Source organism: Diadema antillarum, unplaced genomic scaffold (assembly GCF_040938485.1).
Source record: "Diadema antillarum isolate AM-2024a unplaced genomic scaffold, OU_Dant_1.0 scf00000166, whole genome shotgun sequence".
Taxonomy (NCBI): Eukaryota; Metazoa; Echinodermata; class Echinoidea; order Diadematoida; family Diadematidae; genus Diadema; species Diadema antillarum.
In genome coordinates this window covers 1471328-1491142 of record NW_027271055.1, presented here as the reverse complement: position 1 = coordinate 1491142, position 19815 = coordinate 1471328, and the positions used below count along the sequence as shown (strand labels likewise).

Genomic DNA, 19815 nt, shown 5'->3' with positions numbered 1-19815 from the left:
ACCCAAGGCAAACCAACCCAGCATTGATCTCCAGAGCTGTGTTTCTCTGTTGCATTTTTTTTTTTTTTTGCATTCCTAGAAATCAAACTGATTGATATTTATGCAGCTTTTCTTCTTGATGTGAATTGATGCTCTGAACATTGGTGAAAGAAAATGGCTGAGAACATATAGGGCCACTGAATTTGTTTTGCTGGCAATGCTATCTTTTATGATGGCTGAGAATTATACTGAATTCAACAAATATCATCAGTGACCTATTTTGACTTCCATAGATAGATGTGTTAGAATAGATGTCACAAAAGGCTGTATCAGATTTTATATCTTCAGTCTTATGTCAATTCATCTTGTATTGAGAACAGAATAATGATTACTTATTTTTCATTTTCATTTTTCATTTTTCCAGATATTGATCCATCCTTGGGGAGGCTTGCTCATATCCAGACTGCACTCAGACCCCATCTCAGGCTTTGTCACTCAGCTACCACAGTTATCACTAAACCAGACATGAAGATCACCATTATCTCTGCCCCAACATCGGAGAGCAACTACATGTACCTCTTGGTTGATGAGGCTACCAAGGAGGCAGCTATTGTGGACCCTGTCCATCCTGATAAGGTTGATATCTCCCTTTAAGTACGGTACCATGTTGTTACACATAGACTTGATGATATGCAGTTGAATTTTCAATCATTAGTGTGATTTTAAATACAATGCTGTGATTTTCCGTTGAAAGTAAATATCAGAAGGCTATTGAAGTTATGAGTTTATTGTGTCAGACTACAATGTATTTTTTTTTTTTTGGTCCCAAGGGCATGTTTTAGGTATAGTGGGTAGCTCTATCAATATATGGAAACAATACTTTGCAAAAAAAAGTTTATGAATATGAGATGGGGGGGGGGGGGGGGGAGGTTGGGATTGAGCAAAAATTATTCTATCACCTAAACATTTTTACCCTAGCTCCCCTGAATAGAATAACATGTTGATATGCTGTAGGTGACTACAGGGAATTGGGTACCCCAAGAGAGGGCATTCTTCACAGTGCTTGAATTACCTTCCGCAAGGAGGTTATGTTTTTGCCAGGGTTGGCTTGTTTGTTTGTTTGTTTGTCTGTTTGCAAGACAAACTCAAAAAGTTGGGAACAGATTTGGATGAAGCTTACTGGAAAAGATAATGACACAAGGAACAGATGATTCAATGTTGATCGTGATCTGGGAGTTTTTATGAATCTTTGAAGGACTCTTTATCTTTTTGGCAGATAGGGTCAATGAACTTTGGAGTTCAAGCTGCGCATATTTGAGGTCTGCTTACGTGCACTAAAGCGCATGCTCTGATCTGCTCAAGGCGCCGCGCAGCAGGAAACTGATGAGGTAAACACAAGGCTTGTATGCCATTGGGAAATTTGGCTATTTTCAGCATACATGTATGGGCGAAAATGAGCTGCTTGGCAGAGGTCTGCTCTCTTTGAGTGCTTTTCTAGTTCTTGCTGAATTCTTCCTAAACTGCTTATGTAGGAATTTTCAATGCATTTCTTCAATCATCTGTACTAGAATATCAATGGGGTTTATGATTATAAACTGGTGAAATTACACTTCTTGAAAGTTTGCATTTAACTTTTGCAAATTTTGACTCTTGCAAGAGTCACAAAAGTTTCATACGCACAGACATTCATGCTTTTACAGTATCTTGTTCAAACCTTGTTCTCAAATTCATTACCTCAATACCTCTGTCACATGAATTATAATTAAAAAGGATTTCTGGTAAGCTGCTGACTAAAGATAAAATACTGTACCAATCATTTAGAGTTAGAGGATAAAATTCCTTCATCCTGATTTAAAGACCTTGAAGCTTGGGAATACCATGGAGTGAGAAGACTGGCCAGGTTCTGATGTAAGCGAGAACCACTGTACAATTGTGTATACAGCTTTATCACTGATATAGTATGTATTAAAGGGACTGTACAGTACTGGTTGAGGTGAGGATTCATGTTTTTAACATTCTTAAGTGAGCTAATGAGAAACCTCTTATGAAATATGAGAGAGCATGTAATTTTAAGAAGGATTCAACATTTATTTGATGAAAATTGGTTTTCAAATGGCTGAGATATCCAAAAAAGTGATAATGATAAAAGGCGACATGCCACAACTTTATTAGGATCTCTTTGTTTCACCTTGTTTTTGGATATCTCAGCTATTTCAAAACTGATTTTCATCAAATAAACTTTTGATACCCCTTAGAATTGTATTCTCTTTGACATTTCATAGAGTGGTTTCTGAATATCTCGCAAAACTTAGAAAGCTAAATTCTCACCTCGACCAGAACTGTACACACCCTGTAAAGCACCCACACAGCCAAAGAATCTGAAATGGAGTTGACTGTTACCGAAGCATATGCTTCCATGCACCTATTTGCTTACCGGTGCTATTCCTAGTTTTTGAATGTACCCTGATGGGCAGCAAATGAATCGGGCCACCCATGAGTCTTCATGCTTCCAGATCTGTAAGTTCACCATATGTAGCATGAGATATGCACATCATTTCACGAAGCAGAATATCTTTAATTTTCACCAGATGGGTCTTTCTTGTTTTCTTATTGACAGGTATTGAAAGCTGTTCAAGAGCAAGGTGTGAATTTAACAACTGTTTTGACCACTCACCACCACTGGTATGTAAGAGATCCCTTCTCACTCTTCAGCCATAGTTTCAATTGCCAACAACAACAACAACAGCAAAAAACAACAACAACAATAAAATGAAATTATACACAGTCATTAACGCATCAAGTTTGTGTACATAATATTTCAATCATGTTAAATATGCATTTAAATTGTTATTTGATAAGGTAGCAACTTATCAAAATTTGTGATGTATGAATGTATTAAATAATGGGTAATTATTAAAGAAGGCTATTTGGGGACTGCTGAAAAGCTTAAAGATAATAAAAAGTTTTGGTACCTCAAATGTTTCCTTGAATTTCCTTGTCTTAGTTTGTGTTTCAGGTTAAAGTACCTTTCATATAACTAACACTGTGAGACTTACTCGCCCCAAAGTGCTCTCATGTCTTAGTAATCATGCAATTAACTGCAACCAGCAGCCCCATACGCATAGCGACCAGCAGTCCCATACGCATAGCGTAATCGGGCTTCGCATTGTAGCATTCAGGATCATGACAGATTTAGTATCACAGGATAAATGTCAACTTAAAATCCCAAAAATTCTTCAATTTGACGACTTACCAATTAAGGTGAAGTATTGAAAACAGGCTTCGGGCAACGTTTGGTTCTGCCTATAGTCCCTTTCTGTTCGAATTGATGACTGAATGTGACTCGGTCGAGAGGACCTTGGGAGAGCAACCATACACTGAATACTACAGCCAGTGCATGCGAACACATCACATGCGCACAAATTTCAAATCCATCAACGGATAAGATGTTTGTGTGCGCATGCGCTGGCCGTAGTAGTCAGTGTAGTAGCTCTCCCAAGGTCCTCTCGACCGAGTCACATTCAGTCATCAATTCGAAAAGAAAGGGACTATTGGCAGAACCAAACGTTGATCGAAGCCTGTTTTCAATACTTCAACTTAATTGGTAAGTCTTCAAATCGAAGAAATTTTTGGATTTTAAGTTGCCATTTACCCGCGATACTAATTCTGTCATGATCCTGAATGCTACAATGCGAAGCCCCATTACGCTATGCGTATGGGGCTGCTGGTCGCAGTTAGCTATGCGTCAATGGGCTGCACGCTGCTGGTCGCAGTCGGTGGTTTCGTACAATATTTATCGACGCCGTACGGCGACGGCTCTGGTACGAAACCATTATTGCATGATTACTAAGACATGAGAGCACTTTGGGGTGAGTAATTCTCACAGACAGCGTACTTTAACGTGAAACACAAACCAAGACAAGGAAACTCAGGGAAACTTTTGAGGTACCAAAACTTTTTATTATCTTTAACTTGTGAATTGCACTCCCCTCAGGAAAAACAAAACAAAGACACTGATGTAAGGAACCCTTGTTGACATTTGATATTTTTAGAAATTTGATTTGCTGAAAATTAAAAAGTTCTGAAAATCTATTCCTGATTCCATCCCTCTTTTATTCACATCTTCACTTTAATTTCTTGAACTTCATCGTTTTGATGTATATCAATTTTAAGTCTTGTCATTTCCTATTCCATTTAACCCAATCATGCCAACGTGTCAAAGTAGAATCTTGTAATTTCTTTGAGTTTGAAGGAAATGACCAAGAATTGCTATTCATTTATTTATCCATTATTCCTTTCTTTGTAATTCACTTTGTGTTTGTTGAAACACCTTTTGATGAATATGGTATCTTATGTGTATTGTTCTTTTAGTTTGTATATTCCAATTGATGTTCATTATATCACATTTTATGTATCCTTTGTATCCTTTTAATGATTATTTGAAAATAAAGTTGAATTGAATTGAATTGAATTGAATTTAGCTACGTAATGTAGTATTCAGGTGACTTTACTTTTCTGCTTTCAGTGTAGATCTGTTGAGTTATAGTAGCTTATATAATATGAACAATGTACACAGTGAAAATGAAATAAAGCATGGCTGAATTAACAAATAATCTGTGTGATATGGCAGCTCATTCTAATAGTGAAGAACTTATATGACAAATCATGTGACATCTCATGAATAGCTACTTTTTATGAAGTATTGAAAGATGGGAATGTTGGTGGAACTTAAAAGTCAAATATATCACACTTCCTGATAGGGATCATGCAGGGGGCAACAAGGACCTCTTGAAGCTTTTTCCTGGGAAATCCTTGGTGGTATGTGGAGGGGATGACCGCATCGATGCCCTCAACAGGCAAGTTGGTGAAGGAGATGAGATTCAGGTGAGTGACTCATGTGTCTTTGAATTTGTGATTGCTTGCATCTTATGTACTCTATGAATAGAGGCAAATCTGTCTGTAGCAGCCACCCAAGGTAGACGAAAAAGGTGGCCACTATAGACAGGTGGCTGCTGTAGACGGTCTTAAACATGGCTTTTAGACAGGTTTGACTGTACATATTTGGTTTGCTGTAGCACACTTGTGGAAAAGTTGCAAAGTTGGAGTTGACGATAAACAGAATGACTTGAATATGGCAAAAATTGTAATTTTGTTACCTTGTGATTGATGCACATGTGTAGGTGGGGATGCATGATCTTGTCAAAATGTTGAAAAGAGGAAACGGGTTTGTGTGTGTGTATATGTCTCTTTATATGTAAGTGGCCTCTGTCTACATTTCTCACTATTCATATTTCATATTTTTTGTTCAATAGATATTGAATTGAAGCCTTTTTCATCCTGTGGTCATGTTTTAGCCATCAAGTATGTCACAAAGAATAAGAATGATATGAAAATGGTAACAATTGTCATAATGTTTTGTTGCATTATTGTGCATACATACACTGCATCTTAGGACACAGTTTTATCACAACTCTGTAAACATGTTGAGGACGAGCTGACTTCACAGCAACACATGTTTCCCATAGACACCTGCCTAAATATACTAGGGACTAGTATTCAACAGCTTAAAAGAAGAAAGAGAGGGAAAAGAAAAAAAAAAGAAATGACAGTCTGTCTTGATAGTGTTATAATCTAATTGGTCTGGTATTGTGTTATTTCTATCACAGATTGGATCCCTGAAAGTGAGTTGTATGTTCACCCCATGCCACACAACTGGACACATCTGTTACTATGTTAGAGGAGAGTCTTCAGAAACACCTGCTGTCTTCACAGGTAGTCACATGACCTCTAAGTCACTGTTGGTTACTAGCCACTTGTACAGGCCACAAAGTGTCTAGGATTGAAATTAGACCTTTTATTCATTGCCCAGTATGTTACCTTGTTAAAAGAATGTTAGCCATTGATGAGAGCAAACATCAATGTTACTCCAAAGTAACTCCAAACTTTTCCAAGATTTTCACTTTGTGAACGGGGCTTTTGTTTTAATCAGAGTTCAAATTAATATGAATAAGCATGTTGTTGGGGTTGTGTGTGTGTGTGTGTGTGTGTGTGTGTGTGTGTGTGTGTGTGTGTGTGTGAGTGATATCAAAGTAAAAGCCAAAATCTTTAAATGCTAGATTGCATGATATTGCAAAGAAGGTCATGTTAAGGGTTATTCTGCTAGATGTCATGTAATTTTATTCAAACTTTGGATGCACAGGGAAATAAAAAAGGTAGCTACTGTACATTGTATGTGACTGAATGAATGACTGCACCATTGAATATAAATCAATATATCCATCAATAATCAAATTTTTATCATCTCACATAAAGGGCAGTCTTTAGCTTCCATTGAAAAAGTTTGGGGGTTTCTCCTGGATGTTTTAGAATGCACAGATTGCAAAATTCAAATCGAATTTTTTTCAACATCCTCCTCCATAGGAGACACTCTGTTCTTGGCTGCTTGTGGAAGGTTCTTTGAAGGCACACCCCAGCAGATGTACACCGCCCTGATTGAAAAACTCGGCAGACTACCAAGCAACACCAACGTCTACTGTGGTCATGAATATTCAGTGGCCAGCTTAAAATACGCCCTACATGTGGAACCTAACAATCCAGCTGTGAAGAAGAAGCTAGAATGGGCAAAGGTGAGTTCCATGTGCAGTAATCACTATAACTAGGGATTTGATGATATTTTGTGATTCGTTCAAGCATATGGCACAATGTGCCGGGTGGATACAGTTTGCTAACTATTTCTAGTCACCTGGGGCAAACCACGAGGGGTTAGCATCTTTTACTTGTTTTCTTGCGTAGGTAGGTGGACCTCTTCACTGGGTTAGCATCCTGCTCTTTGCGATGAATGAAGTAGGATCTTTTATGTGCCTGAGTCATCGCTAACTCACACACGCTACCTCCATTTTATGTCCTATCGAAGGGACAGAGTGTTTTGTGTCCTACTAGAGGGGACCAACTGCTTACACGCAGCATTGCCCAGTGAGACTCTGAAATAGAACCCATGTCCTTTGGATCTGGAGGCAGACATGCTACCGACTGAGCAATATTTCTGCCCATTTTTGTGATAAAATGGGGTTTCTACTTGAGAACTGAGAACCTTTTTTTTTTTGGGGGGGGCAGTTTAAATTGCTACAATGGTGCCATTTATTTTAATGATTTAGTGCCTTTTTATTTCAGAAATTGATCAAATTGAAGTTAATATAGGGCATGTCATTGCTACAAAGTCAAGTCACGTTACATTCTTGGTGGGAGGAATATCCGTTTTCACTGATCAGAAAATCGGCTGCTTAGATTGGGCTTCAAGGAGTGATGATAAAAATATTGTAATTGAAATCAAAATCAAGTTATGTGCAACATCTTTTATTCCTCTCCTCAACACACAGGATCAGAGGAACAGACAGCTGCCGACAGTTCCATCAACCATTGAGGAGGAGAAATCCTACAATCCATTCATGAGAGTTGGGTATGTGTTGTTTGAAAAATATCTCTCTTCCCTCATCCATTCTGCTCCACTTTCTTTTCTCTTTCACCAGTCAACAGTCCTTTCAAGGATTACATACACATGGTGTCACAGCAAACCTCTATTCTTCAGAGTGGGGTATGTTTGTAAGGCCAGAGTTTGTGAAATGTTTGTCCCATGTGTGTGCAAGTACAATGCATCCTTCTTTGATTTCACATGAATGTAGGATCCTAGTACACCCCACTTTGATACAAGTTAATGTATAATTGAGGTAAGTTGTTTTACTCCGAAGTTGGCATTAATAAGTAGGCCCTACTTGACGAGAGTTCTTGGGGATAGTTCAGGGGCGGCGCAGCCGTGGGGGCCGTGGGGCAAAGGAATACATAAGGTGTCATCACTTTGGGCCCCCACACTTTTTTCAACCCGGAAGTACGTAAGTGGCACTAAAATGGGAGGGGAGAGAATGAGCTGAGGACCTTTTTTTTTTTTTTTTTTTTTATACTAGTCAGCTGAAGAAACCCGGAAGTGGACGTGGACGGGGAGAGATGAGCTGAGGACCTTCTTTTTTTTTTTTTTTTTTTTTTTTTGCTTGTTAGCTCATGAAACCCGGAAGTGGGCCCCCACACTTTTGAAAACAGCGCGCCGGCCCTGTAGTTTTCCAGGGGTTAGTTGTTGTGGGGGGAGGGGGGGGGGGGGGGTAGTTGTAGTATTGCCCAATGCAGATGGCATAATTTTATTTCTGTAGCAACTACTTTGTTTTCCTCCACAAGGGCAATGTTTACTAGTCAGATTTTGTAGAAACTATGCCTTGTCTTTCATGGGATAGTTAGTGAAAGCACACTTCAGACTTCAGCATGGGATTTTTTTTCCCCAAAATGTTTGAAGGTTCAAATATTTGAATGCTTTGTAATGAATTCCCACAAAGTTGTGTAGCAAAGGGGATAATAGCAGTTTCTCAGCTGTGGAAGGCACCTACTAATTTGTCCAGTTTTTATGAAGTGATAGTTAGCTTAATGTGCTGAGCATGGAGTATTTTGTTATCTACGAAAGTTTTTGGTGTATAATTATTCTTGTAAATGTCTGTCATTTCAGGGAGAAATCCATACAGGACTATGTTGGCTGTACAGATCCCATCGAAACTATGGGGGCACTTCGCAAGGACAAGAACGGCTTTAAAGCAAAGTGATCTGAGTTTTGACATGTTACTGAGGATATTTTGTGTTGTTTTCAAAATCTGAAGAAAGAAGGCAAGCTCAAATCTAAAGGTGGGAAAAGTTAGGAAAACATGTATTTAGATATCGCTGCGCTGTGCATCATTAAGTAATGAAAATACACAATGTAGTTATCCTTGTTGACATGTAGGTTTACAAATTGTGTTTATTCTAAACATAAAAAAGTGTAATGATTTTTTTTAATTACTTCCCACTAAATTCTCTGTGTAAATTGACAATTACATGGGACTATGTAGACATGATTATTTGATCCTAACTGAGGAAAATCTTGTGTTAATTGTCTCACAAAAGTGGACAAGTATTTTTGCTTCTATAATACATGTATTGACAATGCAATATGCAAGAAAAATCTGCCCTCTGTGATAATGAGGTATAATTCTTTGTGGTGTTGGCTTACACCTGCAAATCATCATGTTGCATGCAAATACAGTGTAAGCGTGTGTGTGATTTTGTTAAATGTATGTGTGTGTGTGTGTGTGTGTGTGTGCTGTGTGGTCAGGTGTTACTGTTCCAAAGCATGGAGTCTAATTTTGATGTATGGGAAATTCTCACAATTCATCTATTTTTCATATCTGTCAAAGTCGGCAACGTTAATAATGATGGTTTAAAATCATTTTGTATTTGCAGGGAGAGAATTAATGGTTTACGTGATTCAATTATGTATTCAGATCAGGACGGAAGAAAGGGTTTCAAAATAGTACGTTCACACTTGTCAATACATTCATTGACTGCATAGACCAGTGGGTAACTACCTTTTATCATAAGAGTAAAATTTAACCCACTGAGGATGGGTTGATTTTGCTACAACACGCATTTCCCCTTGGACACCTGCCCAAGTATACTTGGGACTCGTCTTCAACGGGTTAAGAATTCAAAATTTCATTAAACTCCAGGAGATCAGAACCTTGACTGTCAAGATTGACATATCATCATTCAACCGTGTGAGTTTATCAACAACTAAATATAGATACCACTTAAACTCTATGAACATGTGTAAGTCAAAATTTGTCAACACTTCTTGTCAAATGAGTGATATTTTGCTGACTTACATTGTATGTTGAAGTTGACAGTGTTTCTGTGGTCCCATGTTTTTCCAACTGTATGCAAGTTTACCAGCTTATGTAAAATACACTGTATACATTACTATCATACTCTACTTTTATTCTAAATGGGCATGATTGCTTTTGAACTAAAACAGCTGTGATAAAGGAGATTTTAACCTGTAGCTGCTCTGTCATAATTTAATGGTTATAGGAACTTATGTTACATTTCAAATCCATGTTCATGTCTCTTGAATATTTTGAAGGTATCTGATTGTTTTTTTTCTGAAGCATGCTGGAATCTATCAGTTCAGATTCTCTTATGTAAATTGCCTCTTCATTTTTTTTACTGTATTATATTTTATGTATATATGGTGACCCGCTACAACAAAAGGATCCTAAAGTCGCTGACGGGTGAGCCGAGAAAATCGAGTTTGAAGTCAGATCACCAAAATCTGTCAAAACGTTCCGATTTCTGTTTTTAACATAATTTTGTAGTCTAATGTATCTTCTATCATCTGCCTAAAATTCGAAGCTAAATGATCAAAGGGAAGGCCTGAAAAAAGCATTTTTCTGGTCCGTGATTGGCTCGTCCGTCAGCGACTCTAGGATCCTTTTGTTGAAGCGGGTCACATATATTTTTATTTTCTTTGTCTTATTTCATTCATACTGCTGTACTCATGTTGATCAAACCTCAAAGATTCTGAAAAATGTTCTTCACAGCACCGTTAATCATTAGAAATTTGAATATTAAAAATTTTGTGCAATAATCTAGAAATGCAGTCTGGAGAGGATTTTTCATTCTTTTGGATTTTTATGCCTCCGCCAACGAAGTGGCTGGAGGCATTATGTTTTCGGGTCGTCCGTCCGTCCGTCCGTACGTACGTACGTCCGTCCCATTTTGTTTTTGTCGATATCTCAAGAACCGTGTGCTGGTTTTACATCAAACTTGGTATGAGGGTATATCCTGGGGGGATAATACTTTGTTTGGATTTTAGGGTCACGGGGTCAAAGGTCAAATGTCACAGGTTATTTTGTGAAAAAAAAGGTTGAAAATTCATGTTTTTCTCCATATCTCGCAAATGGTTCAAGGTATCTTCATGGAACTTAGTATATGTGCTTGTTCCAATGGGCAGTGATTATCTAGGGAAGTTGGGGGTCATGGTTCAAAGGTCAGGGGGTCAAAGGTCAAGGTCAACTCCTCAAAATATCACTACTTTCCTTATATTTATGCAATGCCTGAAGGTTTTTTTTTTTAACTTGATGTAGGCCTATGCATGTATTACCCGATATATATTCTGTGGGAAGTTTCTTGCCAAAAGGTCAAAGGTCAAAAGGTCCAAGGTGAAGTGAAAGTGTTGAATTGCACTTTTTCCTCCATATCTCAAAAGTAACTCAAGGTATCATTGTGAAACTTACATATTTATGCATGTTCAACCTAACAGTGATTCTCTTTGGAACTGTGAGGTCAAAGGTCAAAGGCCAGGTTTAGATAATGCTATTTTCCCATTTGATACTGAAATTATACTTTTTTGCAATACCTTGAAAATTACTCAATGCATAAACTTATAAAAGGGTCAAAAGTCAAGTAAAAATCATCAGTTCCCCAAATACCTGCACTCTGACATTTTAATCATTCATCCAATTGAACCTAGTTTTAGGAAAGTGAACATTCAGCACATTTGTGGCAAACCTGTCATTTTAATATTTTGCCAATTGTGTGAAACTGTCATCACACATTGTCAAGACATTGTACTATAGACCTATTAGGAGAACCATGCATTATGGCGGAGGCATATCACTCGCCGTAGCGATATATCTAGTTTTTTTGAAATTCTTACAAGCCTCTCTGTCTGTAGACAATTACGAATACAGATTAAAAAAAGATAATTGGCACGTATTCATGTACTCATAAATTTAGTTTGCAATGTCATATTGTCTTCCAATTTTTGCTGATTTGTATCAGAGTTAGAATGCAGTCAGAAATAGGCAGCCATTTTATTTTATTTTGTGAAATGAATCATCAAGCAGCACAATCTTTTACTAAAAATTCTTTTAGACTGACTAGATGTGTTATTTTAAGTATTGTCTGAAATACATTTGTCATGCTGTACCACATTTCCAAATCACCAGTATACTCCCTACTTATCACAGAATCAAATGGGTTTTATACAACTCACTCTTGAAGTCACAGATTTCTAGTCATATTTTTCGTAATGGTTGGACAGAACATAACATATCTTACATAGATTATGTTGATAGTATCAAACTTGCTTTTAATAGCAATTGATTTGTTGTTGTTGCTGTTGCTTCCCATAACAAAGATAAAGTTTGACATATTATTCAATGAGTTATCATTGTTCTTTATTGTTCTACATTATTTTCCATTCTCATATCATTGATAGTACATCTAAAAGAGATCGTTCTGTGACTTCTCTGCCTTCTATTTTGATGGATTCCCTTTCAAGTAATGGCTGCAAAATTGCTCTTTGATATACCTTCCTATGACGTAACCTATGCGACGCTTTTAACAATGAAGTGAACACATGGACAAAAATTGTGGTGACGTACAAAATGTGCTCATTTTGACAGCTTGTATCTTCCTAAACTCTGCCTAAAAGGGGCATTTGTAGGTTGCTTTGAGTAGCATGGGATCCTATTTATTAAAATAGTTTCCCAGATACGTAGGTACATGTTCTGCATGTATACATTGTATTTTTGTATTACACCCTTTCAGCTGTGATATTTGTAAGAAATGGATCATCATATTTGATTATTGATGCATTTAATGTGATTTTCTTTTTGTACAGAGACTTGATAAAATGTGAATTCAAAAGAGGTCAAAATTAAACAACGGTACGTACTGAGCAATGTACACATGTGTAAAAGTGTCAGTGTTGTACATTGTGTATAATGTTGTGTGTGTGTACATACATGAAATGCGTGTGTGTGTGTGTGTGTGTGTGTGTGTGTGTGTGTGTGTGTATCTGACACTAACAGCAAGCATATAAATGCTGGTGTGCAATGAATGATACCAAAAGGTAACAGATACGAGGGAGCCCTCTCATGTGAAGCTCCATGAATAGAAATGAATCTCTCATTTCCTGAAGAAGGGGTTTCTGAAACTTGAAGGGCATTCTCAATTCACATTCACATGTATAGACATATAGTTATACATAATTATACTGTGTTAAAATCGGACTGTATAGGCAAGTGTGAAGTACTGGTATAGATGAGAATGGGTTTACAACAGGAAGAGGATACCAATTTAGGACATGACAAATTGCAAGAAAGACTGAAAGCTGCAAGTTTTTTCTGTGATTGCTGTTACAGCTGAATCAGTAAAGTAGTGAAAATGTTCTATCCTTTATCAACTTCTCTTCAGTTAATACGGAACTGAAGCCTTGATCACTGTGTGAGATAATTCTTACTTAAAGGACAAGTTCACCTTCATAAACATAAGGATTGAGAGATTGCAGCAATATTAGTAGAACACATCAGTGAAAGTTTGAGGAAAATTGGACAATCTATGCAACAGTTATGAATTTTAAAAATTTTTGTGTTGGAATCGCTGGATGAGGAGACTACTACAGCTTGTGAGTAATTATGCGTACAACAGTATAAAGAAAATGTAAAGAAAATTCAACATATTTTCACTTTTTTCGCACAATAAAAGAGCACTTGACTTGCCTCTTTCTAAAGGCAGGGGGAATAATATTACCCATAACATATGTCGGTAACGAGTCAAGGGAATGTGTACTTTTTTCAAAAGATGAAATTTATGAAATTCTCTTTATATTTTCCTTATATTGTTGTACGCATGTGACATCTAAGTTATTCATACACTGCTGTAGTCTTCTCATCCAGCGGTTACTGCACAAAAACTTCAAAAATTCATAACTTTTGAACGGATTGTCCGATTTTCCTCAAACTTTCAATGATGTGTTATACTAATATTGCTACATTCTCTCAATCCTTATGTTTATGAAGGTGAACTTGTCCTTTAATAGCCCGAATTCACGAAGGTGGTACAAATGAAACCATGGTTTAAACCATGGACAAAAACCATGGAGCGCCAAGTGTTGCACAGAATATTTCGTTACGAAATTGGTCATTTCGTCGACAAAATGACCGTTTCGTTAACGAAATTATCATTTCGTGGATGAAATGTTCATTCAGTTACAAAATAATCATTTCATCAACGAAATGACTGATTTCATAACGAAAATGTCTGTGCAACACTTGGTGCTCCATGGTTTTTGTCCATGGTTTAAACCATGGTTTCGTTTTTACCACCTTCATGAATTCGGGCTTATGTGTGTATATATTGTGGTATTTATGAAAGCTTGTGATCAGTCTGTATCAGCATATGTACCCAATAGTGAAGGAATACATGTGTATGTGTGTGTGTCTCAGGGCCGCATCAATAGAAAAAATCTCTGGGCAAAAACCCCCTTGGGAAGTCATGGGTTTTTGATGTCATTTTTAAACTATTGTTTTATATTTTTTGTCTTTTTTGTTTTTATTTATGTATGTATTTATATGTATATATATATATATTATATATATATATATATATATATATATATATATATATACACACATATATATTAATTTGTTCATTCATTCATTCTTTTATTTATTCATTATTTATTTATTTTAGCCAATGTAGTGCATGTGTTCTGGTTCCACAGCCCCTGTGTCAAAGGAGGGTTGTGTGGTGTGATATGTTGTGAGCATGTGTGTGTGTTTGTGTGTGTGTGTAGTCTTACCAGAGGGTTTGTCACACTCAGTGTCGTTTGCTTTTGTGTTTAATTTTGGCAATGTATACATAATGAATAAGATAGAGCAATAGAATATATCAAATAATCGTATTCTTGGTTATTATATTGTCAATAATGCTACTGATTAACAATTCCTTGGGATTGCAAAATATCCCGATTCTTTTCTCTCTCTCTCTCTTTTTCCTCATCTTCCCTCTATCTCCTTCCTCTTCCTCTTTTCCCTAATCTTCTACTATACTGTTATCTTCACAACTGTTGTCACCATCAGCACCATTACTAGCGTTGCATTATCATGTAATCATTAGAATGATATAGGGCCTATTTATCACATTGAATATTTCTTCATCTTCCATGTGTCTGTTCGTTCATGATCATTTATTTTGGTTATTTAGTTACGCATCAATTTATCGGAAATGTGAGTTTCAATAGAAAGTGTGGAGAAGATTTTATGCATCACATCAATCATTTAAAATCCCTGGGAAGTGAACCACATGTGTCATAACCCATATTCTTTTCATCCTTTCAGCTCCTAGTGCTAATGATTATTAGGTCTTTTCCGTATTGGGGTCAAATTACCAATCGTAGGAGAAGGAATATTCCTTATAATTATCACGCAAGTAAAATAACAACACGTGGTCACTGGTCATCAAGAGTGAAAATCTCAAACCACGCCCACTTTTCACGCATGGTAGCTTCTGATTGGTGCAGCCGTGCAATCAAAGACACCTTTGGCAATGAAATGGATCACGTAATAAATAACTTGTGCCTTTCTCCAATCCTGGGAACCCACGTACATGAAACTTGCGCGCTGGGGGCCAGTGTTGTGGTGGGGAGTTATCGGAGCCCGGTGCGGTGGCGAGCGGGGGAAATTCGTAGCTGGCCTGGTACGGTACCTGTGTACTTGATCGATCGAGGGTGTCTACCGGTACTGTGCTGTGTTGTAGTATTTGAACATCAGGGACTACCAGTAAAAGACTTTTATCTTGATCAATGTTTCCTTGCATGGCAATAGAATTCATAAGATAGAGCTGCGGGCAGATAGACTACACTTGTCGAAGACGAAGGTGTTTCGGTATACCGCATCGCGCATACCGGTGTTTCCTTGTTCAGCAGCAGTAGACTAGCAAACCATAGCATCTACGCATAAAGCGCGAACGGGGCGGCCGCCGGTGCCCGGAACAAGGAGGAATCATGGACGCGATAAACCATATTTTCATACTGTCGTCAGTTTTTCTTGCTTTACTATTCGGTCAACTGGAAGCTGGGGTGACTGACCCACACAGAGAACCATCAAAATGCGAGGGTAAGTTCAGGAAATTGGCGAGTATTGACGAGTAAATCATGTCTGCCGTGGCCGTGTCGTATGGCCATCCAAAAGGTATTAATTATGTACCCACGCAGTTAACTACGACAAGGACTGTGCACTTAAGTTGTACTCCCTTCATAGAAGGAAATATAGTATTGTATAATTATACCCAGGGTTACCATTTGTAAAACAATGTAGCAAATGTACTGCTATGAAGTGAAACATAAATTCAAGAGATCCTTGTGTTTTACCAGCAACTAACATTTAATTCATTTTATGTTTTATTTCCACATTTAATCAGAGGTAGATCCTGATCCTGCAATGCATAAAAAATTTCATGGGTGAAATATACAGTGGGAGACCAATAATAGAAGCCAGAATTATTATTTGAAAAGGCCCCTGTACATAAAAGTGCATAGATTTACGAAGTATATTAATACAAACAATCATAATTTTAAAACATAAAATAAACAAGTACTTATTGACTATATTAAAAGGAGACATGGTTGATGCAAGAGAGAAAAGGGAAGAGAAGGAGAAAGAAAAGAAGATGAATGGAGAAGTTGAAAATATTTAGCAAAAATTATGTGAACAATTGATTATTCAGACTATGTAGCTTACTCATTACTGCAACAAAATTTGAGACAGGGCAATTTGATAATGTCTTTAAAAGCTTTCAAAGATTTTTTGTTGTTGTTGTTCAAGATGCACATTTTCTCTGTAAAACGAAGGCCATAATCTACAATGAGCCTGTGCTTGTATACGTATTCATCTAATCTTTTACAATTGAATTATGGAATAGAAACTTGATATCAAGAGAGTCATAACCTAATATGGCTATAGCATGGCTTTGAACAGTCTTTTTGTGAACAGGAAGACCTGTACGCCAGAATCCAGATGAAAAATTGCCAATTTTGTACTACTTCTAAAGTCTTGTTTGATTTCATCATTGTTATACACAATATGCGTTAATGGTTAATGGTGTGTTGTATGTTTAAATGATTGCAAGATAATCGGTTACAAGCATATTTTTTACAAGATTTTGATGTTGGTTATTATGTTCTATTATCTTGATTCACATTTTCTGTTTTGTGTCGATGCACTTAAGATAGAAAAGCCTGTATTAAGCATAATTAGATAGGAATGCTACTTATTCTTTTAATTATTATTGGTTTTATTATTATTATTATTATTTTTATCATTATTATAATCATATGTTATTATTATTACTAAACTACTTCTACTACTACTACTACTGTACAGTACTACTAAACCAGTACTACTACTACTACTTTTTCACTGAAGATATCTCTGTTTGTGCTCTCACGGAATAAGCGAATTCTTCATTTTCCGTCCTGAACCCCCCCCCCCCCAATTGAAGTTGTACAGTCATTGCTTTAGGATAGTCAGGGTACATTCTAGGTATTTTAAGTACAGTTGTATATGGTAGCTTGCATTTATTTTGCAGCATGACTACAGACCACGCAGTTTATGTGAAGAAAATGCCAAGCTATTCTTGGATCAAACTCATGAACTGACAAGTGAAAGTATAGGAAAGTGGGGTACAATCCACCATGTACATATAACACGATGAGTGTATGTGGATCATATGATAGAATTTGTTTCAAATATGTATTAGAATATAAACTTATACAGTAATAGGCTGCTGTGATGTCACAACAAAATTCAACACATATATCTTTGAAATCAAATTGAAGAACCCTAGGGTTTGGATTGAAACCATGTGTACATGCATTAATGTTTTGCTTCAGTGTGACATAAACTTTAGAGCCATTCCATTTTCCATTCAACTAAAAAATGGACAGGTTAATGTATTGTGTTTTCCCCTTTCAAATTAGGAAGTCAGCAGCAAAAGTAAGTAAATCAAATTTAATATTCAATTTAAAGGCATTACTATTAAATGAACATTTCTGTGATAATGATTATTGCATGGTTCTTTGTAATTTCAGTTAATCATGATTTCTACCTCATTTTTTTTAACAGCATTATCATCCAGTTTATCAGCCATTAACAAAAATGATTAATTTCTGAAACAGGATGTGTAAGTTTTAGATGGCATTTGAGCTGTGTTAAGACTACAGCAACAGTCTGAAACTTGAAATCTCTCAGTAAATCTCGGAATGCCACTGAAATTGTTCACAAATCTTTGGTCATTGGTACTGGAAGGGTTGAGTAGATGTAGCTCAACTGCTGCATAATAAGTGAAGTATCTGTAACTAGAGAAGCACTTTGAGAGTGCAGACCTCTGCCAAGCATGCAGCTCATTTCCACCACTGATCTTGTTCTTCCATAGAGATATCAGTGATTTCCACCCATACACTGTATGTACTTACAGCATTGTGTGCTGAGAGCTGCCCGATTTCCCAATATAGAAGCCTTTGTTACGTCATAAACCCTCAGCTGCACGGCGCGCCTTGCCCTAGCAGAAACTAGAGCATGCACCTTAGTGCGTGCGTGCAAACCTCAAATACGCGCAGCCTGAACTCCCATGTTCATTGACCCTACCTGCCAAAATATAAAAAATCCTTCATAAATTTCCGCAAAATTCTCCAATCACTACCAAAAGTTAATCGTTTGTTACTTGTGTCATTCTCAACCTTTCCTACAACCTTTTCTAACTACTTTTTGAGTTATTTTGCACATGGACAAACTAACTAACGAACACACAAACCAACGGTAACGAAAACATAACCTCCTCCCTTGGCGGAGGTAATAAGAAAACCTGATTTTATTCCTTCCTTTACTTGCACAAATTGATGGAACCTAGCTAATATCATTTTTCCACACAGCAGCACAGTGCATTGTTTCGCATGAATCCCAAACTTACACCAAGAGAGAGAGAATTCATTGTGAATGTCAAAGTTCATCTAAAGTCATCCTTTGATTTTTTTTTTTTTCACTCATGAAGGCCAGGTTTGTTCCTTCAAAGATCTAAAATGACAAAACACCAGCAATAGGCATATGGTTCCAAAACAGACACTAACTTTTGAAATGGATTTCGTATCTATAGTCAAAGATCTACAGTCTAGATCTGTTGTCCTAATCTGATGGGAACTGATATGATTGAGTGTGATTATAAAATCAAGGCATCACTGATATTTCAATTTTGTTTGTAAAGTTTGAATAGGTTGCTCGATCGATATTCTTTCGCGTTTGAGTTTTTGTTGTTGCTTCTGTGTACAAGTGTGCTTATGCTTGAATACCTTGATTTTGTCTTTCATTGAAATTCTTTTTTTTTTGTTAGAAAGTAAATATCCAGTTTTTCCCCACTGCTGGGAGCAAAGAAAAAGATTGGTACCTCTGATAACTTCTTCCTGGTGGGTTTTTGTGATGGTTGTAGCTTGTTACAAACAGTAATAGTTGATTGATGACATATTGATTTTCTTGCCAGATCTAAAACTTGTGAGCAGTGGTTTTGAAATGGTTGTTATCTGATCACCAACCCTTTGCTCTTTGATAAAGTCCCATTTATAGAGCTGAATTTAGGCAGCCTTGCGTTACAATATTTACATACTATTTCTCTCTTATTATGTGGCAGATATAAGACAACAGTATACAAACAAATTGATATATCAACTTTCCTAAGATTAGAAAGATATGGAGGATGCTTTCTTCATTAGCTCTTTTTTCCCTGCATTCACTGTTTGTACTTACACTGAATTCAGGGAAATGATTTGTTGTAATGTGATGAAATGCTAAAACAAAAAGTAACTATTCTGTACTATCTTTTAGTTGTGATTTCCATCACATTTCTCTGCAAGATGTGAATGGTAAAAAGACAGCATGAGGGAACATTATGGAATTCTAGTTAGTTCGCTGAATGTCATGGAGATCCAGTGAAAAACGACGGTACTTCTGACACAAAACAATATTGTTTTGTGTCAGAAGTACCGTCGTACACACTTAGCAAAATTTTGTCTGTGTGTACTGCATGGTTTGAACCAAATTTAAAGATCAGAGAAATGCAATAGACATCCTTTTTGTGTCATGCACAAACCTG

General features: G+C 36.9%; 1 protein-coding gene across 1 annotated transcript; it reads left to right on the top strand.

Moving 5' to 3' along the window:
• Positions 1-409: 409 nt before the first annotated feature.
• LOC139722477 (hydroxyacylglutathione hydrolase, mitochondrial-like) lies at positions 410-8733 on the top strand. The gene is made up of 7 exons (XM_071633767.1): positions 410-615; positions 2597-2661; positions 4740-4863; positions 5646-5751; positions 6400-6605; positions 7356-7435; positions 8525-8733. The coding sequence occupies exons 1-7, from the start codon at positions 505-507 to the stop codon at positions 8616-8618; spliced, it is 786 nt and encodes a 261-aa protein (XP_071489868.1). The 5' UTR covers positions 410-504; the 3' UTR covers positions 8619-8733.
• The last annotated feature ends 11082 nt before the right edge of the window (positions 8734-19815 follow it).

Coding starts and splice junctions, on each gene's coding strand:
- LOC139722477 (XM_071633767.1), top strand. CDS start 505: ATGAAGATCACCATTATCTCTGCCCCAACATCGGAGAGCAACTACATG. Junction 2,662..4,739: donor TTGACCACTCACCACCACTG/GTATGTAAGAGA, acceptor ACTTCCTGATAG/GGATCATGCAGGGGGCAACA. Junction 7,436..8,524: donor AATCCATTCATGAGAGTTGG/GTATGTGTTGTT, acceptor CTGTCATTTCAG/GGAGAAATCCATACAGGACT.